At 37.9% G+C, this 22,048-nt stretch overlaps 2 protein-coding genes and 1 long non-coding RNA gene across 11 annotated transcripts in view; 1 reads left to right on the top strand and 2 right to left on the bottom strand.

Annotated features, from left to right (window-relative positions):
* Positions 1–6,152, top strand: part of LOC111260004 (valine--tRNA ligase, mitochondrial) — a 13,999-nt gene extending 7,847 nt beyond the window's left edge. For 4 of the 5 annotated variants that reach the window (XM_022832432.2, XM_022832433.2, XM_022832431.2 and 1 more), the window contains exons 11-19: positions 146–273; positions 1,993–2,143; positions 2,268–2,384; positions 2,604–2,723; positions 2,932–3,145; positions 3,498–3,730; positions 4,691–4,840; positions 5,166–5,330; positions 5,446–6,152. In XM_022832432.2, coding sequence (XP_022688167.1) covers positions 146–273; positions 1,993–2,143; positions 2,268–2,384; positions 2,604–2,723; positions 2,932–3,145; positions 3,498–3,730; positions 4,691–4,840; positions 5,166–5,330; positions 5,446–5,547 — 1,380 coding nt within the window. In that variant the 3' untranslated portion in view covers positions 5,548–6,152. Of the gene's footprint in view, positions 1–145; positions 274–1,992; positions 2,144–2,267; positions 2,385–2,603; positions 2,724–2,931; positions 3,146–3,497; positions 3,731–4,690; positions 4,841–5,165; positions 5,331–5,445 lie in introns of those variants that run through there. The other variant, XR_015310825.1, reaches the window with a different exon arrangement.
* On the bottom strand, positions 3,909–4,707 carry LOC111260007 (uncharacterized). Its single transcript, XR_002679986.1, has 2 exons — positions 4,622–4,707; positions 3,909–4,284 (listed from the first exon to the last, which is right to left on the bottom strand). It is a non-coding gene; the product is annotated as an uncharacterized LOC111260007 (long non-coding RNA).
* On the bottom strand, positions 4,779–22,048 carry LOC111260001 (uncharacterized). Of its 5 annotated transcripts, none has more exons than XM_022832423.2 (19): positions 21,864–22,044; positions 21,033–21,173; positions 20,738–20,840; positions 20,372–20,587; positions 19,608–19,771; positions 19,144–19,296; positions 17,567–17,762; positions 16,845–17,001; positions 16,595–16,724; positions 12,338–14,872; positions 11,882–12,095; positions 11,412–11,580; positions 10,256–10,469; positions 9,848–10,042; positions 9,093–9,251; positions 8,398–8,554; positions 7,444–7,621; positions 6,579–6,662; positions 4,779–4,866 (listed from the first exon to the last, which is right to left on the bottom strand). In XM_022832423.2, the coding sequence occupies exons 1-19, from the start codon at positions 21,936–21,938 to the stop codon at positions 4,845–4,847; spliced, it is 5,262 nt and encodes a 1,753-aa protein (XP_022688158.1). In that variant the 5' UTR covers positions 21,939–22,044; the 3' UTR covers positions 4,779–4,844. The 5 variants fall into 5 exon arrangements, with proteins under 5 accessions (XP_022688158.1, XP_022688159.1, XP_022688157.1 ...); XM_022832424.2 differs by lacking the exon at positions 4,779–4,866 and adding an exon at positions 5,757–5,895 and having other exon boundaries at positions 7,444–7,537; positions 21,864–22,048; XM_022832422.2 differs by lacking the exon at positions 4,779–4,866 and adding an exon at positions 5,757–5,895.

Below are 22,048 nucleotides of genomic sequence, written 5' to 3'. Positions count from 1 at the left end.
ATTTCAAAGTCTGCTATTTTTCTTTTGATGACCATGCGTCCTGTATGACTTTAGTCCAAAGTTGTATTGTACTGGCCAGACAGTATACCATGTGCCGCTTTGATTAAGTATGCTTTTTCTGGTTCTATCCTTTTTCAACACTGAGGTCGAAAGTGGCAGAGTAAGTATGGTACCAGCCTACCATGCAAAGATCTGGAAGGACTGGATGTCTAAGCCGCAAGACTGGTGCATTTCACGTCAACTTTGGTGGGGGCATCGTATTCCAGCTTACAGGTAACTAACTAAACATAATCCTTTTGCTAAAGTGTTCGTAAGTCTTATCCAAGAATTTATTTGACTCTGTTTATAACCACCCCATATTTTGCTCTATTGGCATTTCTCTGAACCATATGTGGGTTACCTAATTGCTGACCACATTCAGCTACGAACCCTGACGGTACTATTGGTGCCTTTCAAGTTGCCCTTGCTTATACTGCACCGCCTCCTTTTGCGCAAGTCTTCACAAACATTTAAATTAAACAAAAAGCATCAAGACAAAAAAAATCTCTGTTGGATCCCTCTTCCTGAACTGGAAACTATGCTATCCAACCCTAATTTTTCATCGAGGACTTTATCCATAAAACGTTTACTCAAAGCCGTTTACCTGCTTAAGGCTTCTGTAAAAAATGGAGTAGCTTTTTTGCAAGCTATGTTGGGCTTGGTCTTAGGTAAATATCAGTTCCCTTTGTGAATGACATTGAGAATTTCCTCGCTCCTCGCTTCTAAACAATGACTCGGCGATTCACCCACGCGCGACCAATGTGAGCAATAGTTTTTTCTTCCTTTTCCTTTCATCTGAGTCCAGTAAACATTTCGATTCTCATCCTTGTACGTAGTACATCTTCCGGTGGCCGCCCCTTCCGCGCTTATCCCTTTCACCGATAGGTCCAGCTCTAAGCATTAAATTGTCAATCTTCTACTAGTTTCCTTAGTTTTAACACGCAACAATGCCTATCCATTGTTCATTTCTGACCGCCTCCAAAATAGCTATTGTTACTCCTGTTCACAACAGCAAATGAGCAAGAGATCATCTCAGATCTTACCGGTTCATAACCATAGTCCATTTCTTAGTTAAAACTTTCGAACGATGCACATTTACTAGCCTCGACCCTATCTCAAATCCAATTTTCTCCTGTCTCTCTATCAGTTTGGCTTTCGAAAGGGTTTGTGCAGCAAGGGGGCTTTTTGGGTGGTCTTCAGTGATGTAAAAATGTATGTCGTGGACGACAGTAAGTGATCGGATCATACTACTCTTAATTAAATGTGATTCAACCATGAATTCTCTGGCGATATCTGTCTAGGTTTCGAGGTGTCTAACTGGCAGATTAATTTAATTCAATTTAATTCAGCGTTTCAAAAATTCCATATGCTCCTGTGCGACTTTTAAACGCATCCGTCAGGGCGTGGATCGAAGGTCTGTTTTATTTCTACTCTCCCTTTCTTTATTCATGAGAATTCAAAATTATCACAGCTTTTGCTGATGAGACGACAACACGCGTTAAAATGAGAAAACACTCTGGCCACTGTGGCTGTGACAACAGGTAACTCCTTATGCAGTACATCTAATTATTTGAAAGAATCTCGTTACTCTACTCAAAAGCTTTGTAACAGTCATTTCTTTCAAGGGACCCCATTGATAATTTCGCATCCTCTCTCCTTACCTGTTCCTTCACTTTAATAAACAGATCAATTAGATAAACCGTCCGACTACCCTTATTGGCGTTATTCTCATTATTATTGTACTTTTATTCGTTTACCTTTACTCATTTTGTTGTTTTGATTTTTCATATACTCCCTCGTCAAACCCCTGCAACCTCACTAGTTACTAAAAGCCACTGAATATTAGATATCGTAAATATGGATGTGGTAGCTTGACCTTCAATGAATGCCGTACGAAGTTCAAACGGGTTATCAGTGCACTCAAGTCTTAGAAATATTTTCCTTTTCCGTCAGGTTGCCTTCATCGGCCGACAATTCCAAGGCTTCATGGATTGTGACAACAGACGATCGATCAGTGCCTCCTGGAGCTGAGAGGGATACGGATGTTTTAGATACATGGTTTTCTTCCGCGTTATATCCCCTCGTCGCGTTTGGCTGGCCCAAGGTGCTTATCTTCATCTTTATGAGTATAAGTAGTCTATTGCGCTGCTATAGCGGTCCTTTTGAAGTCGCCTAAATATCCAGTAACAATCTATTTTCATTCTCATATTTTTATGAAAACATTATAGGTGAGTCGCCCTCCAACGTTGAACCTCATGGAAACGGGCCATGATATCCTGAAATTCTGGGTGGCACGAATGATGATAGTTTCCTTAGCTTTGACAGACCGGCCACCGTTTAAAAAGGTAACGGGCTTTCAACATATCCGCATGTACGGCTATTCGCATATAAGTCGCATATACGGTCTTATTTTGTTGAAAAAGAAAATATAGTTTAGAAAGGATAATAGATATCTATAGTTCGAGTACAAATTTAAAGGTTTTTAATGAATTCTTACACTTGTAGTGCCAGAGAGTCTATTTAAATTAGACGATAGTTGTTATAGAAATTCAGTTCTTTTCTAGATAGTCCTGCATGGGTTGTTGCGTGATAGCAAAGGACAGAAAATGAGTAAAAGCCTTGGAAATGTGATTGATCCTCTTCATATCGTCGAAGGAGCATCTCCGGAACAACTTTATAAAGAGGTAGCTCATACACACAGTCAAATGTATATGTTTCAAGTTTTAATAATCAAACTTTGTATGGGAGCAATTTGAACATATTGTAGTTAAGCGCAGATTCGTCTACATGAAACGCTTTGCTGCTTTATTTAGTTGCGTCGCAAGAACGGAACATATTATTAAATTAGATTTATTAAATAAAACATATATTGGATTGATAATCTTTTTCCAGACAGAAAAGTTATTTGCAAAAGGTTACCTTAACGAGAAAGAAAAGAACCGCGCCCACCAACAAACAAGTCGACTTTTCCCCAAGGGTGTGCTTCCACATGGAGCTGACGCTTTGCGATTAGCCCTCCTGAGTTGCGATGTCTATATGGAAAATGTGTCATTTGATGTACAAAGGGTCATTACTGCAAGGAATTTCTGCAATAAAATATGGCAAGGTAAGGCAGCACTTTTCTGAATGTACGATCATACAGGTTAACTAATCCACATTATCTGTCATCTCAGATGTATTACTGTTGCCGAATTCTTATAATGTTGCATGTAAGATTTACCATCCCGAATACAGTCGGGATGGTAAAATAGCTATCGGGCAGTTAGTGTAGCAGGAGAAGTCGGTGTTCGGTTTCAGTGGGTGTGATAATCATATATATGGCTAACGCCACATATAAAAAAAAATACGTTTGTGGTTTGTAAGAAACACTTGAAATTGCGATTTCGCAAATTAATTTTCGAACTACTTGCTTATTGTGCTGAAACACAATATTATTATACGTATGTGTGGTATTTCAGGGGTTAGATTTTATACACAGGCTATAATGACTAACGTTTCGGAATCTAAAAAGCATCTTGAACCTTTTGATGTGTCGGCATCTGCGACACTAGACGAGTTTGATAAATGGATTTTGGCGCGCCTTCACAGTACCCAGGACACAGTAAAGAAATCATTTGAAACCTTTACTTCTCAAATCGCAGTAAACGAGCTTGAGAAGTTCTGGATAACTGGACTTTGCGATGTTTACCTCGTAAGTATTGATTGTACCAAGAAAGTATAGATTTTATAAAATTAGGTCGTGCCCGGAAATTTAACGTTTTTGATGATGGGAAGCATCACAGTGGGTCGAAGTTAGCCGATTAGCCGGTTAGTACCGATTTTGTTTATCAATAGCAACTATGAATGGCCATAAAAATATAGCACACAGATCAAAATAGGCTAAATTTACATTTCAAATTTCATGTTTGAAGCAGCACTAGCATTGCATCTGACAGCTCATCTTCAGTACGAAACTACCGTGCTTATCTCAAGATTAGGCCGTCACCAAATAAATCCAATAAACAGCCACATTGCCACTGCAGTTCACCATCGCGGGAACCATTATCAGCGATGCGTCGAACTATGCGGCTCGTATCTCTAAATGGTCATAGTGAGACAGCAACGGCAGCCACAGGAAGCTTATTTTAAGTAGTATTTACTCCCTTTACCTTTGCGTACAGGTTCACATGTTTTCATACGCCTGTATCATTGGCATCTGTGGCACCCTGAGTGGGCTTAGTCTTTTTCCCTCGCACCTATTTCAGACTTTGGGTTGCACGTAAACGATGGATTTGTTACTTTCACACAAATAACTCACACAAAAATCGTCTTATATGAATTCGAATAGTCTAATAAGCGTTAAGGAATCTGTTTGAAATCACACACTGGGCTAGATTTTATATGAAAGCTGAATAAGCTTATATCTAATTGTCAACAACGCGCTGTACCAACAAGGTCATTGTCGATTATGGAAACTGCGGCAAAGTTTTTCATCTTCTCAATTTAGCTGATCATCTCCGTCATCTGTTTTAAATTTACTTCATAGAAAAAACCATTTTCAGGCGCTACTTGCGTATAGGTAAACTTCACAATGAGTACTTACATTTGAAGTTGATGTTGTCTAAATAGGAGGCAAATGGAGCATTATCCTATTTCACTGTTGATTCATTAGGAGGTTATTAAACCGGACGTCTGGAATTCCACTTCCTGCTTTCCCAGACGCATTTCTGTACTTCGTGAAGTTATTCGAACATTTCTCATCATAGCGTCGCCGTTTCTACCGCATCTTACAGAAGAGCTTCATCACAAATTGCAGCTTATGGTAATTATTCATGACGAATGTCATGACTAAAAGTTATAAAAGAACAAAACTTATTTTATTATCGGTTCTGCTGAATCGGTAAGAGATTTACTGAAACGGCGAAAATTCCATTTTCACTTATTCATTTTTAACTTGACGCATGTTCTGATTATATATTATGACTTATCTACGCGGTTAATTTTTTATGACCAACGTTTGTATTATATACGCATATGTGCAGTATTTACGTAATTGCACAACAACAATTATTCCTACTATTGATATAGATATAATGGAATCCAGAATATCATTGTGTGCTTTTATGATCCTTGTTGTTTCGAAACAGGCCGGTCTATCTAGAGAGGAGTGTACGTCAATTCATGCTCAACAGTGGCCTTCGACACGCCAGTGGCACAATGATGATGTTGTACATGACGTAGCGAAATTTTTGGATTCGCTAAGCCAAGTTCGAATGACAAAACAGCGCAAAGGACTTCCGCAAGCTGTAAAAGTTGGTCCCCTTTGCAGTTAAACTGAATAATGACGACTATAGTTATTTATGCTATCAAAAGCAGCTGTTCTAATTGAGACTTTTGACAAACCTTCTTCACATCGCTTTATTCCAGATACTGTCCGAGCTACGGCTAAACGAGAAGCGAAGAAAAATTGCTTGCCTGTTATGCAAGATCAAACCGGACCAAGTGGAGGAATCAAAGCAGATGTTGTGAATATACTAAAAACCGAAACATAGTTAAGACATAAACAGGCGCGATAAATAGCACGGGAGGGTATTCAATAGTATGAGGGGCACGAAGCATCGCCTGCATACCTGCTTGAACTACAAATGCAGCGTTAACCTTAACGGAAATTTTCAGCATAGAAAAAACGGCTTAAAAATTACATATATTAATTTGTAAATAGGATGTATAACATATAGTAAAAACTGAATATTTAACGAGCATTTATTCATTGTTTGAGTCCTTTTGATGGAAAAGTCAGATGCTCACTACGCGAAATGAGGTCACTATGGTACAGGTGCTACAATTTCCTATTCGATGGTGCGGTTGACGTGTTTCCTAAAAACGTCAGCTTGATTTGAATTGAAAAATTTGAAATTCGTAGTAGGTCGTCTGATAGTTGATGAAATTGATTCATAGTTATACTTGAGTTATAACTTAAAAATTATTTCAAAATGCTAATTTAATAAAACTAAAATATAGAATCAAAGTATTAACAATATTTAGTGTTAGGATAGGGGTCAGTCTATCTTTAAAAATTTGTAATACGTTCACTTGTTTTTTATGAGCATAGAAATAAATTCAGTGTTAACCAATTATTGTCTATTTCTATTTTTATATTACAGCAAATTTTTAGAAAAGCGAGCAGGAATCTACTTGCTGGAACTAATCTCAAGTGGCTAGCTACTCTGGTATCGCAATATATGTAACAGTAAGTCATGTAATGAGAGAGACATTTTGTGTTGCAAAAGAATACGCTGAATATATGTCGTCTTGCTTACATTCTAGACTGCCACCCATTTTATTTTTTCTAAGTCCTGAACTAATAAATCCAGTTATTATTATTTATTTTTTCGACCCAGTTAAAAAAAACAAGCGAAGATTCACTTTAATCCTCGCTTTCAAATGATATTTGGCTATATGCATTACTCATATGTGCATACATGCATGTATACATGTATATGAAATCGTAAGATTTCTTTAGTTACATTATTGTAACATTTTATGTCTGCGACATTTACCTTCTAAGTGTTTGAAATGCCGTATAAATCTGTTCAGCGGATTGGTCGGATACCCCGCATATTCGTGTAATATCCCCAGCAGAACTGAAATTCAATTTAGTAAACACTTAGATTGATTTTAGTTAGTTAATGCAAAATAATGTTTAGTGTGTAAGGACTGATTGATATAATATAGCTTGAACGAAACAATTAAGAGCATGTGCTTATCATCCAGGCTTATTTTATCGAAGTTTGTGGAACTAATCACATATTCATTCCCATTCGCTTAGAAGTTACTTCACTAATGAATTTTATTTATTAAATATAAACATTTTTACTAAATGACTGAACTAAACGCAGGGATTTTTCAGACTTAGCTTTTTTTTTGCATACTCACTTTAATGAATGTCAAAAAAGGAAATAGTTTCAGAGGCCAACTCTGCTTCTTTTAGGTATTATGATTTGGCAGCCCAATCCCATGGATTTAACTGCTTCTTAGCAACTTGCAGATTAAAACTCGACTCGCCAAGTGGCTGCAGGCCATATTTTCCTTACGTGATTGTCGAAATTTTAGCTTTTCACTGAATCAATAAGTCACATAGGGCTGAGTTGTTGATTTAACAATTTTTTGAGGACTCGACATTCATATAATTTTAGTGTCGCAGACTGAACTGCATAATTGTAATGAAAAGTGTAAAACATTAGCGCATCTCTCACTAAGTACTAGCGCAGAATGCACAATACTCAAAGATATCCATTTTAAGAAAGTTCGTGTAATAATACCACTTGCTCTTCCGAGCTATACAAATGCTGGTTTATAATAAGAATATCTGACTGAAATCAGCTATAAGAAAATGATGAAGAAAATGAACATACGCAAACTTACCACTGAAGCACATTTTGTGCACTTTTTTTACTTGCTAAAAGTTTGGTGGCTGTAGAGATGTTCAGATCCGGTACTTTTAATAGTCGACAAAGTTCTGCAGACTCGAGAAACCGCAAAAGGTTAGAGTTATCCACTGGAGAAGGGCCGACTAGACATTTCAGTAACATAAGAATGTCGACTGAAAAAATACGAGCATATTGCAACCACTTAGTCGCTTATATTCACTGATTCCGTCCTTCGCAAACTCTTTTTGCACTCGGCCACTATAAAGTTGGCAGTATAGCTTGTCATTGAGAGGGGTTCTCCTTTGGAGACGATATTTCGTTAGTAATTCGGGATTAAGCTGCTGTTATTAATGGACGTTTGTTATCAAATATAAAGCGACAGACAATTATTTTGTGCGCAAGAAATCTTTGGCTAAGCGAACGCACGTATATACCATCAGGCAGGTGTTCGAATATCGACATATTGACAACCCCATATAGTTTTAAAAAATTAAAAGCTTCATTATACACCCACCCTTGCGAAATTTACACTCAATTAGGATTAGTTAGCGTTAAAAGAGATTAAGCGGTAATTTTTGTCACAGTCTAAAGTAGTAATTATTACTTTTTAGCAGCAGCAAATGTTATACCACAATGAACATATCTTGAAAGAGTTCGTGCCTGGTACAGTCACTAGTAGAACTTTAGGTGGTTAGCACCTACCACAGAACGAAGTGTGCCTACATCCGGTTTCAAATCACATGTCCACAAGTTTAGCAGGCAAACACATTTTTATTGTACTTTTACGGGGACACAAAAACAAGATGCTTTTTACTATATTCGCAATTTAAATCGATTGCTTGATCATCGTAAAGTCTATCATATGGTATTTCTTATTATCACATCTATGATAGTTGATTAAATTCAAGATCTGCGAGTGATGATCCACTCGAGGGAAAGCTTGTCTTACCTTGGTTATTAGCGTAGAAGCTTTGTATATTTGTTCTGAGCAGATGAACGAGTATAGGTAACGCCAAAGCGGAAGTCTCCAGAGACGCAGGTCCAGTGTAGATGATCAAAACAGGATAGGTTGCCATTTGTTTGAACCTGGAAAGTTGATGCTTTACCTGAAAATCGATTGTAGACATCTTTAATTTTTCAATGTCATGTCGAACGCGCATAAGTTTTCGGGTGAAAACGATAACTTCTTGATTGTAATAAGATCAATGGAAAAGGCTATTCTGGATTTTAGTGATGCTATTTAACAGTTCTTCTGAGGTGTACTTATTTACTACATCATCACATGCTTTTCGATCTTCATTGGTTTTTAGCGGGATCTACCCAAAGGCGACAGCTATGTACGCCTCTTGTTAGGAAGAAGTGTCTTGACGCAAGGATAACCACTAAATATTTTATATTTTAAAGCAACGTTTGTCGGGTGGAGTAAATTAAGGCTACTTGTACAAATAAACTGTATCACAGATTTTCTACCTGTTTAGTTATATTCTCCTTGATTACAAGGAAAGGTAATAAGAACCCTGATATTTCAACAAAGCTTAAAATTATGTTTCTTTGACTAGTGTATATATTTGTTGTCGATTGTGCACTGACTGCTGGAAAAGTAATCCCGAGAGAAGCTCATCCAGTGAACAAACGAAGTTATACCTTTTGTTGTAGGTAGTCGGACGCGAGCGTATTAAATGGCAAAATTTTTACGCAAAGGTCCTCAACGTAGATGTCAGCTTGGTGATCTTCCAAATTTTTCATGTCAACAGGTTCTATATGGTATCCTTTAAAAGTGCGATTTAAACCCACAAGAATATCCTGCGACAAAAACAAATACTAGTTTTTGTAATGGCAAAAGGCTTACGGAACCTATAGAACAACAACAAAAAGATCGTATAAATGCAACAAGTGTAATAAGTAACTTTTTCTCTGATTTTAAGGTTCACCTTACAAGTACACGGATAGTGAGAAAATAACATACAATTAACATAAAGGATTGTTATAGACTGTTGGGACTTGAAGGAGGTAACCACTCAATACAACCGTTTGATTACGAGTTTACAAATGTTGCGCTATAGAAATAAAGTAAGTAAGACATATATATATGACGGGCTCAACCAAACCAGCGATTGGCAGCTTTTGAAAATGTCATAACGCTGTTAATATTTCTTTTGACCCTCTGTTAAGTTTGTTCGTGTTGCTTATAGAAAAAAAACATTATAACAGCCTTAGAAGTATTGCTTGCAGATGTCGAGTTTTCATTTAAAAAATTTACTCGTGACAATTAACGTATGGAAATGTCTGCTGATATTGTTCCCTTCATTGTTCCACGCACGCAGATGAAAGTAAACAAACCCATCAATGAATATCACCAATTTGGTATAGTGGTAAAAAAACAGTCTTATTAAACTCACGGGAAAGGTTTCCATGAGTTCCATGTTAGCGAGCACGACTCTTGTAGGCAGAGCATCCGAAGTAATGGCAGATTGCATCAGGTTGGGTAAACCGGTAGGAACAACAGGATCAGATAGCGCGGCTTTGTCTTTATTGTAACTTGCTTCGTTTAAGTCTTTCACATAATCACCGTCAGAGTGTTGATGCTTAGTGTTCTTCAAAGGATGATACATGTCAGTGAAATGTTAGCAAGCACTAACGCTGTAACGTCCATTGCTATCTACTAAGTATTAATAGTAACATCAGTCGGATGAAGAGAATTCAAAAAACAGTTTTTTTAGTTATTTATAACAATAAATTTAGCAATTAAATAGTTATCCCGAAGATCTTGTCTACACTATGTTTTGACTACACCATTATTTACTCACCGTAGTCAAGGCGTTTTTAACGAAAGAATGTTCAGATCGAACAGACTTTGTTATATCGCTTTCATCACTGCTTGACTGTATAAATACTCTCCGACGCTTCTTGTTTGACACTTTTTTGTCTCTAGATATTTTCTGTGTAATGCTTGAATTAGCTCTGACTGACGATAGTATGGATGTCTGCTCCATGACTGTGATTTCGAGTGGAAGCGTCGGCCTGAAATCGAAGAATGTTTTTATCCGTTTCACGATATTGTAATTAACTAGGTTGTATAGGGGTCTAACTTGTAAAGAACTAGGCCGACATTTAGTGCTTATATTATTAGCTGGCCATCCGCAGAGTTTTAAATGGCCATTATATTTTATGTTGGAGTCAATTATCTTTTGATTGCGGCCCAACCAAGACCACTCCGGCAGTGCAATTTCTCCAACATAGCTTTGACAAAATATGCATTCTCCTTAATTGACACCATCAGCCATTGATAACTAGCAAATCGCACAGACCAACAATGGCGCGGCATATTCCTCTATTAGTGCTCTTACCAGTACCTCAAACTACAAATGTAGATATTAGGATCTCGGGCTCACTAACGCTGTACACAAACACCTTATAGGTACTATAATTCAAATTATTCTAGTGGGAAGTTTATAATTAGATCCACTCGGCATCGTAGCTACGTGCCCAATGTTGCTTTCCCTGCCCGACATTTGCAGCTCTTCACGGACTATGTAGTTTGTCATCAACAGTAGTAAGTTGTGTCTATGGATGAAATGCTTCTTCGGCAAACGAATTGACTTTTGGACACAGGATCAGTACGGCGACCACCGCATTAGGCCTACCGAAGCAGCTATATAAACCAGTTTATCTATTGGTAAGTCATCAGTTGTACATCGGTTGGTAGCACAAAGTAAGAATATACTAATTGTGTGTATAATGACTTCGTTGCAATATTTAAGTAATGGTCTGCTAGTATTTAATACTCATTGATGGCTTTTAAAATCTAGTGGGAAATGTGAAACGATACTAGTAAAACATGTTTAAAGCGTATCGCGGATGCTCTTCTTACTGGAGACGCGTTAAAATCTGCACAGGTAGTTAACATTATTAAACAAACTTTGAACATAACCGATAAATATAATGAATTTTAGAGTAACTTACTCTTCTACATCTCCTTTGACGACGAATGAGTCCTGAGAATCGTAGCTTGTGTCATCAACTGAGGACGGCTGCGAATAACACTCCTCTATCGGGACCAGATTACGACCGCTGCGAATAAGAGGATGCTTTCCATGTGGCGATAATTGAACGTTTACTTGAAGGTACATACCTGAAAACATAGCGGAATGTAAAATTTTGGTAAACATGTCTGAATTGTCCTAAAGTTGTTAATAAATATTAACTCTGGAGTTGCACTCAATGAAACCAGTTTGTTTTTGAAAGCTAATGGTTTACCGTTCAAAATAACTGCGGAAATTTCAACCATCAGCAAATACTCAATCACATTTCGATGGTTTGCTTTTTTTTACTACAGTAGGAAGGCACATTACTCATATAATCTTCTATATAATCTATAAATATAGTAAGTATCTTGTTAAAGAATAGAAGAAACCTTTAATTTTATGACATACCTTGTGTTTGTGCGATCGGCGAGGTATCATCTACGAAGGAATTTATTTCGTAAGCGTCATGGTTGGTTTCATCTTCATCTGTGCTAACAAAATCCTCGTCCACGGAATCCAGCTCGGCTTCCTCTTCCAGGAACTCATGGCGAGGCCTCTTTTTAGGTTTTCGTTCCTCCAAATCTTCAAACAGATTGCCCATAGTTCGATCCTCCAGCCAAGCCTTGAATATTATATGTAGACAAATGATTAGCAAATGTTTTTAATACTAACAGTGACACTGTGAGTGCGAATAAAAACTGTCTTATTAGCACCTGTGCGCAATATTTTATCTGTGGAAAGAAGGTTCCCAATATTATATGGAAATACATATGTTTTATTGTACCTTAGTTATTCGGGTGTGCAGCACGAGTAAGCAACGTATAAAATTAAATACTCAGGAATCTTTAACAAGCCTTCAGTTACCCTGGCTGTGGTCGGTTGAACTAAGGCGACTTTATCAGAATTCTGTCCATCGTCTCCTAGTCCCTCGAGGAGGTTACCAACTTCTTCATCAGCACTGCTTGACGTGCTAGACCAATTTTGCTTACAGGCTTTTTGTTTTCGGAAATATCTTCGGCTTGTAAAAGGTACGGCATCCTCTGAAAAGCTTGACAATGCCTTAGCGTCATCGTCTTCATAGGCAACCTTTTGGATTTTCTGAGATTTGGCTACGTTTGACCACGTTGCAGTAGCCGTGTTTTTAAGCTTGACTTGAGTTTCTGATGCAACCGGGCCTTTGGAATTCAAATCTAGTTTGAATTTCAGTTTTTCTTCGACCAGTTTGCTTGGCTCCCCATCCGATAACGCGTCAATCACCTCTTTTTTAAACGGAATAACCTCTTTCTGCGCTGTTACAGCCATCGGCAGGCATTTGACAGGCGAAGTTTCATCATTCGCATCTTTTACAGCGGCTATTTTCTGTTTCTTAAATCCTTTTTTTATCGATGGTTCAGCAACAACCTCTAAATAGTCCCGAGTAGCTCTTGGACGTGGAGAAGCCAACTTGTCTTTATTTTTGCGTCGTTCATTAATCTTTTTCAAAAGCTTTCGTAGAACATCATCTTTCCCTATCTCCTTTTCGGCTGAAGAGGACTCGATTACGTCGTTGCGTCTTTCATCTGAGTCGTTTTCGGCACCTTCATCTGATTTTGAATTCGGCGTACGCTGCTTTTCGTGTTCATCAATAGTTCGTAGTTCCTTTTCGAATTCATCCGTAAATATATTCTCAAAATGAGTTACCTCACGCTTAACTTTCAGTTCTGGATGCTTGTCCTTTGCGGCAAATTTGTTCAAAATGTCATAGAGAGATTTCGCTGTTTCGCGTGGCTTGACCGTTTGTTCGTGCTCCTTTAGAGCATCAAAGACTGAGCGAATTTTTTTTGTTGGAATTGCCTTTTGTGCACTGGAGTTCCAGGAAACATTTCCCCCAATCTTTGTACTTCCATCATCTTTTGACACTGATGCTTGTGTGTTCATTTTCTGCCTCGCTTGGAAAATTTCTTCCTCATCAATCTGCTGAAATAAATCATCATCGTCCTCAAGGGTTAAAACTGAAGAATTCTGAACAGCTCCGCTAACTGAAGCCGAACTCATTCCTGCTATAGGTGGATCAGATGTAGTGCAGTTTTGGGCATATTGTAGAGCATGATTTGCAGCTTTATATAAAGCCATTCTTCCCCTACCGTCTTTACAGCTAGAAATTTCGTGGATAATTCTCATCGTAGTTGTTTCTATTGCAGGAGTACAACTGATAGGTTGTTCAGTTTCAGTTTTCGCATTTTTTATTAGCTCCGATTCGTTAATCTCATAAAAAGTGCAAGCATTTTTTTCCTCGTGGTCGTCTATTATAGGTCGTTCTATCTGCTCTACTTCCTGTATTCTTACATGCGAATGTACTTGGTTATCAGAATTATATACACAAGTAGCTATATCCTCCGGAATATTATCGCGGGAGGAGGACAGTTGTACAATCCTGTTTGAGGCATTTTCTCTTTCAGGAAATGTGCCAGAAATAGTTTTTGATAAGTGTTTTGTTTTTCCCCGGAGGGTTTCCCCATCGAAAGCGAACAGAGACCCATCGTGGCTGTCCTTATAGCCATCCTGAGAATACTGGGCATTCACTCTGTTGGTAGCGCTAGTTTGTTCTCTGGAAGTATCATTTTGTGGCACAAGTGTGGCATCATTGGGTTCAGTTCTGTTGCCTCTATAAAGAGCACCCACGTAAGCACCGTTAGAATGATTGCTGTCGTCATCAGATAAAATTACAATTGTTTTAGGGTCATTCTCTTGCTGGTGTTTATCTTGCGTTTGCGTTTTGAAAAAGTATTGCAAATTCTTCTGTTTTTTGCGTTTTTGTACCAGGTTCACTAAAGCGGTTACTCCAAGACGGGATTGACTGCTAGTTGATTCGATATTTGCTGCCTGTGATCGCTGAAGTGGTTTTATTGGTGTTATTCGTTCATTTGGATGGAATGGTGTCAGATTGTCAGTTAACCCTTGAGTGGTTGCTTTTGCCAGAAACGGCGTAGATGTGGAAGGAAAGACTTTCGAGGCTGCTGGTGTCGTTATATCGTTAAACAGATCTTCATCCTCGGAATCTGAAGTCTTCTGACTTATACGCAATAATGGTACATCGTTACCTATATGTTCCGGTGACATCTTTTGACTAGCAGCTCTGCAACTACTTAGTTTACGTAGAGAGATTAAAGGATTCTCTGGACTTTGCGGCCGTCCATCAGTGCCAGTTAAAGAGATAGTGTATGTTGAGGTTGCCGCTGCAATGATTTGAGTCTCTGCGACACTGACGTAAACTTCACATTGCGGGGCAGATGTAGTGATTCCGATGTCGCTAAGATAATTCTTTATTTTCTCTACAGAATCGAGAACATATGGGCTCATCTCGTTTGTAATGGCAAGAAATTCATGCCCACTATAGTCGAGCTCTTCGCCAGCCGTATCCTGAAAAAAATTGATACAATTTATTAACAGCTGTATTGATTACTATAAATGAAGTCTGAAGAATAAACAAAACCAGGTTTGCAAAATGATCAAGACACAATAATAAAAAATAAATGTATTTACATAATTTCCGTACTGCAGTCCCATTTTTTTTCGCTAAAACTGTATGTGTTTGTGATAGTGTCAGGAAATACACAAAGATATGCTTTAAGACAGGCTACAAATAATACAAGACCACCCAACACTGTCTTGGGCAATACGCAAATCTTGTTGAACTTTACTTTATTTTCAAATTTTGCTTCAAATTTGGCTTTAACATCTATAGGAACCTTTATGATCTTGATTATAAGTGCAATGTGTTTCATTATGATTTCAAAATGAAAGATTTGAGGATGCCTGCCGCGTGTGACCTGGCGTTGTCATGGAGCAAAACGACCTGATTTCGTTTATTGGATCCTTGGTGTTGAATAACCTGGTTGACTTCATGCAACTGGGCCAAATGAACGTCTCTGTTAACTATCTGATTTGTAGGAAACAATTCCTAGTAAATCTAGACCTCGCAATCCTACCAGATTCAAAGAATAAGCTTTCTTGTATGAAGATCTGGTCTTTGGCTTCTTTTCTGAAGCTACCCATTACGATCTCTGATTATGTTGTTACATAAGCAGCACTTCTTAATGCCGGTGACGAGTCTGTGCAAAAATCAGTCATAAGGGGCCCATGACGCCTGATACCAGACAAGATGTTGAGATGCAGCGGTAAGCCGTAATTCCCTGTTGACGTAAAGAACTTTTAAGAAGCACCCAAGCTTCAAGTGCCTCAAAGCCAAAAGATCTGAAGTCGCGGCTACAGCCCCCTTTCGGTGAATCCCCGAGTTGTTTGTCGACTATCTCCTTCAAAGGAGCCTTGACATGGTTGTCAACAAGAATAAACCAGAACGGGGCATTCTCTAGGTTCTGGATGCCGATTGTAAACTTGGAAAACCGCTATTAAGCGGCCGTTTTAACGATAGCATCGTTGTTCTATACAAAGCAACTTCGTGGCTCTTGAACTACTAGTATTCAAAACCCAAACTTAATTAGACTTTGCTGTCTTCTTTGCTATCGCTTATTTCATAGAAAACATGCTATGGCTAATAGGGCCAAGGGGCACATGTGGAAGTTGCATTGTTACGAGGTTGAGCGCGTGCAGTTTACGGCTCCTTTTGCGACCGAGAGATGGAAATCCAGAGTCGAAAGCTATGATGCATTCTAGACCTTATTTTCTATATCCAACATCCAAAACTCATCCGTGATTGTGTGACGCTCACATCTTTTACCCCGCAAGAATAAAGGTAAGATCATATACGATCTATTACATAATGTAGATTCATTCGCATACCTCCAGCCATAAATACATCAATAAGCACACGGCTTATTGATGTTTTTTTTCACTGATATATCACCCAATATAATAATGCATCGGTAGATAGAAGAAAATGAAAACTCTTATGCGACAAATTTTCTAGTGTTACGGCTCTAACTCGAGAAATCAGATAGGTCAAACACAGAGACAGTGCAACCTTATAAATGTATATTGACAACAACTTTAGTCTGAGTGTTTCTGATTTCCGAAAATGCTAGATGAACTTCCAAAAAAAAGGAGTATTTTGACTCGTTACGGAAGCTAACATACGAGATAGTATTGTAAGGCACCTGACGCTTTGTGTTTTTGTTCACTCACCATCCCGTAGCCTTTTTCGTCGTTAACGTTTCGTAGCATTTTTCCCTTCCATGAAGAAAACACGTCTTCTGGGCAAAAGTGAGCATAAAGCTTTTTCTCAAAATCATCAATGCCCGCATTTCCATCAAGTCTGAAAGCAAACGAGCGTGTTTTAACTAGAGACGCGGGAATCGATTTAAAGATATACTTCTTCTGTTACTAATATTTTATGAAGTCAAGAACACTAGTATAAACAAAGAATCTATCTCACCTATCACATAGCGCAAGTGCTTGCACCATGGCTTCTGTGTCCTCGGCGTGGCCAACACGAAACGTTTGCTGGGGCTCCTTTTGCCACGGACCCCACGTGGAGAAGGATAGATGCCTGACGTTTCGACGCTGAGAAGCCGTTTGCTGGATATGGGCACCTTGTTCGAAAAACTAGGACCACTTAAATCAGTCCATTTTAGCAAATAGGGTAGTAGGTTCACTCATTCTTACAATTGCCATAGTCAAAATGCGTTTCGAGTCAAATACAATAAAAATTTTCCTTCATAAAAAGATAGCACATTATGCATCGGCAAAGCGGAGTGCCTTATACGCAGACAAATTGTATCCTTAGACCAATCCATTTTTTTATTTCCACAGTCATGTTACATACCTGAAGTTATGACTTTTAGAATCAAACATATAATTACGTCCAAAACATCGTTGACTATTGACCTGTATAAATCCTAAACCATAAAACATTATTTGAAGTACGTTTGACTATTCAATAAATAAAAATCTATTAGCACGACTTCTGAAAGGATACAACTAAGCCTGGATGAAGACTTCCGAATCCAAAATTTGGGTCTGCCGGTTAGACTTTTCCCATAAATAACGGGACAGTTAAAAATAATGCAGAGTCAATCTCATTTTGCGGTGCCCGCTTCTTTCCCTCATTACAGAAAGTCATAGGATTATTATCATGATGTATTTGTTAAGAAATACCTCGTTCTGGTAGGAGAACGTTTATATCGCAGCGAAAATTCCTGTCGAAAAGGGCCTGCTCTTCTTTAGTAAGATATCCTTTACGTCCACGTGCAGCTTGTTTCGCCAGGCTACTTTTCAGGTTCATAGAGTAACAGCCCGTTTTAGATGCTTTAGAACTAGGTTCGTCTACAAATAATGATTTTTCGAGAAATGACTGCAACAAAAATATGATGTCGTTCTTAATTTAGCTTACGTTAACTTGAGTTAGTAAAAAAGATTTGTTTAGCCTATACATATGTGGGGTAGCCTAAAAAAATGCGCTCACTTTCAACGGTATACTTGAAAAAGACTGTTTAGTTAAAGATGAATAATATTTTTATCCCTATAGAATTTTTTTATTCGTTTGCTTCCAGGTGAGCTTCGTACAATTGACTGTCGCGGGCTGAAGTGAAACGAACTACGCATAAGATGAAGCCGATTGGATAAATACGTTTTTTTTAGAGGCAAAAGTGTCTTTTTTCCCATAGAATTTGATATCAGTTTAACTGCTCGTAAACCAAGTGCAGCAACTTTTTTCACACTTCCGCCATTTGAAAACAATGCCGCATCAACATTTTTGCGTTTTGCTACCAATTATTTACCCTATCTAAGCCTTCAGAATCACTTAAGTTAAGACATATCATCAAAGACTTGTTTCCATAAGGAATCTAACCGGAGTAGGTCACCTTGAAGTTGTCTAAGCTTTCTCTAGCCGACATATGAAACCGCAAGGCGACCATAAAAGCAGCTATTAACCTTAATAATAATATCTCACTTCCTTAATTTCTTATTCTTCCTTTACTCCTTATTTTCCTTTCGATTATTAACATTATATAAGAATGTTTAGGCTGAGATCTGAACCAGCATTGCAGTATGTTTGTTAGTTATGATTATCCAAACAACCCACTAAAAAAATGCGCGTCACCCACACAGATGATGTCACCCCTCAAAGCACCACGACGGTTATCAGCATCCGTCTGCGCCGACATATCATCTAATTTACGCTTGTATATGCGTGTGCGCGAATTAATGACGTGGCCAGCAGGACACATCTTCATAAATATGGCCACTCAGGCCAACTTCAGAGTCGAATTGTTTTACAGGAGAATTGTGTTGCGTGAAAATTGTGTGTAAACTATATTGTAAAAAAAAACTATCAGATTTTATGTTTATCAATATTATAACCTAATCACCAGCTATTCTATAATTAACTTTCTACATCTAAAAATGCGTTTAATTGGATCCGTTCGATCCTATCGAGCCGCGGGTCCGATTTGATCGCACGGATCAAATCTGTTTATATTAGAACAGACTGATAATAAATCACTGTAAAAAAGTAATGGGTAAGATCGATCAAGAGGATAAATGTTGGTGTACACTATAGTTTACTATAGATCGGGCATAACATTAACAGATAAAATTAACCTGATTGACGATAAAGGCACGTAGCGAAGCCTGCAGGTTCGACCAGTAATAAATTTGATTGTTTTCTTTTTTAAAGTGCACTTTTCTTTGTACTTGCAGGAGGTTTCATTGTAATCGATTATTTTACCTACTCGATTTTCAACGCTTGTTAGCAGCATATAAACGGATCCTTTCCACTTGGGAACTCGCCGCAGGGCGGTTTTAGGAACGTCAAGACAGATCGCAAGATCAATCCCAGATATCTCAAGTGTCGGAGCTTCATTAGTTGATGGATCTGAGACCACCTGCAAGACAAAAATTAAGCAGCTTCTATATATAGCAATTCCCTTTCTCTAGAGAGAGAAAGATATTATACTCCAATAATTACATGGTAACACGGGCAATACGTAACGCTTCATGTCGAAAAATATTGCTTACGCATTCTTTAATGATTTTACCAGATAAAACTTTCTTCATATAAATTTCGCTCATATAAGATTTTGAAGGTACGGTCAGTACTCTAAGTGGTAATAGGAGGTGCGAAGCGTCCACTGCAAAGTTTGGAAATATCCGTACTCGATACATTAGCATAAATCGAATGGGTATTTACACTTACAACAATACAGTTGTACTGTGAGTCGAGAAAGTTCTTGTGAATCGTTTTTGAATATTTTCGAACGTCGTAAACAAATGACGAAGCGATGCGGGGCATTGCTAGGAGAATTTTGTTAACTTCCTCGCACAGCGCGGCCGAAGGAACGGCGATCAGGATACGACTTACTGAAATTGTTTAAGAATTTAATTTGTTCAATATAAAACTGTCGCGCTACATCCGAATCAGAGATGTTAAACGTCTATTGTGGGCACAAACACTTCATATTTCGCATATTTAAGGAATATTTAAGGATATACTTAATTTACACTACCGCAAGTTTACTTAAAACCCAGTTGAGAGTATGTCTAAGACACAAAGAAATTGATCTATTATCTTAAACCTAGTAGTTCAAAAACTTATGAACTCATTTATACCTGTAGGCGATAACTAGGTGCCTAATTTTAGTGAATTTGGGAGTTTTTGCCAACTCCACCTGATTATAGGGCAGCAAAATACACGCAGGGTATTTTAAAAGAGTATGTATAGTATACTGAAATTGGTTTACATACTTGAAATAAAAGAAAATAAACTCGATTTATAAGATTTGAATTTATAAAAATTATAATTTGCGATATAACTGATCGATTTCACCAAGGATATTCTAAATATTATAAATATTAATATCTAAATATTAATATAAAAGAGCAAAGATATCCTAGATTAATTTTCAATTAGTAATAAACATAACCAGAACTAACGTTTGACCTTCTTGTTCATATACTAACGTGTTACGCTATGACGAAGATGCTTTTCAAGAATGTCAGCCAACTTATTGAGTTTTCCTCGCATCACCGAATCATCGAAACCAGCAGTAGGTCCATTACTCTGAGCCGCGCCATTTTCGCTGTTTAGATCAAGATGAAGCTGCATCAAAGCCTCATTGCTTATCATCTCAAGGCGGAGAGCCTCGTTCGTGTCATTGTGACATCCGTCAATTAGCTCTGCAACAATTTGTTTATTCCTACTAAATATAATATAAATCAATGATGCATATTGCATTTAGTGGATCGATAAATGTGCTTGTGAACATAGGCTTTTGAACGAATAAAGTACTAAAGCGATACTAAAACGATTGTTCATCTACGTTGTACCTGATAGAAACTTTGCCGCTGCTTTAACTCCCTGTAGTTCCAGTATTTCCAGGGCAGTATAAAGCTTCTCCAGGACAGCAAGTTGTACTCGGCATTTTCGGCGCTGTAATATTGTACATAACCATTCTGGAATTGTTTAATATACGTGCGATCTAGAAGGTATGGTGCAGAAGACGGCAATAAACTAGGAAGCTGGAGTGAGTAATACCAACAAATAAAACAAGTGGCAGAAGTTCATCTTGTATGTTTTGTAATATTTACACAAACAACTGAATTGAAAACGAACACTTCATACCAGTTCATCGTCGATATCTGGCGCGACATCTTCTTCGAAAGATTCAATTAAGCGCCGAAGGTTACGAGAGTTCAATGCAGTGGGATTGCAGCGGGGTACGGCTCCGCACGAGGAGAGTTTAGTAATATAAGGCGAAATTACCTGTTAGTAATCGCATATGAATAAGACGAAAAATTAAGATTTATTCTCTTTAATTGTGATTTCCACTCGTAAACCCATTGGTAAAGAAGGTTAGTGTGCTACGGGTAGTATACTAATGACTTCAGGAATGACTCAAGACGAAAAATGGAAATTGAAGCTTTTTGTTTGGAAAGACATTGAATACCGACTTTTTTATTTAGATCTTTTTATCAAGAGAGGATATCCATAGAGAAAACAAGAAGCTTGTACGAAACAGCCCTGAAAGCTCAAGATAGTTTTGTTTCTAAAAATTAAAAAAAAAATATCCAAGCATCTAGATTTTGTTTTTAGTTCTGTATCATAACGCTGCAGGATACAATACAAATAGGCGGTGTCGATCAAGGTCTTTGCAGTAATATTTTCTCTGCTCATCTCCACGAATATTGGAATACTCCTAACAAAGGCATTATGATAATACATAAAATTTACATGTGGACGATTTTGTTACCCGCACATCTTCTGAAGTATTTGAAAGGGTCAGTTTCTTGTCGTTTGCTCGTAAATCAATGTAGAGATTGGGGCTATTATTTATTGTTATTAAATTATTAGGAGTCTTTTTCAATAAAAATTTACGACACGACGTACATGCTCCATCAAATCTACCGCTCAACCATTACCAAACAAGTGGCTAAATTAGATGACTGTGCATACCTGGTAAAACGCATTTTTCTTTTCCAAATGTACCGTACCACTGCAGACCACTCGCAGAATATTTGAAGTTGCCATTAAATTCTCCTACCTGTAGCCAACACGCTATTACTAGATTTGTTTTCATCTGCTAACTGAACAAAGAACATAATAACTCCTTTCGTCTTTTTACATTCCGTGCACTAGTA

The sequence above is a fragment of the Varroa jacobsoni genome, unplaced genomic scaffold, assembly GCF_002532875.2.
Source record: "Varroa jacobsoni isolate VJ856 unplaced genomic scaffold, vjacob_1.0 scaffold_390, whole genome shotgun sequence".
Classification (NCBI taxonomy): Eukaryota; Metazoa; Arthropoda; class Arachnida; order Mesostigmata; family Varroidae; genus Varroa; species Varroa jacobsoni.
The sequence above is the reverse complement of the archived record's forward strand: the minus strand, read 5'-3'. Positions and strand labels throughout refer to the sequence as shown.

Coding starts and splice junctions, on each gene's coding strand:
- LOC111260001 (XM_022832422.2), bottom strand. CDS start 21,938: ATGGCAACTTCAAATATTCTGCGAGTGGTCTGCAGTGGTACGGTACAT. Junction 19,772..20,371: donor TCTTCGTCATAGCGTAACAC/GTTAGTATATGA, acceptor AAACAATTTCAG/TAAGTCGTATCCTGATCGCC. Junction 7,622..8,397: donor CTTCTACGCTAATAACCAAG/GTAAGACAAGCT, acceptor GTATTTTTTCAG/TCGACATTCTTATGTTACTG.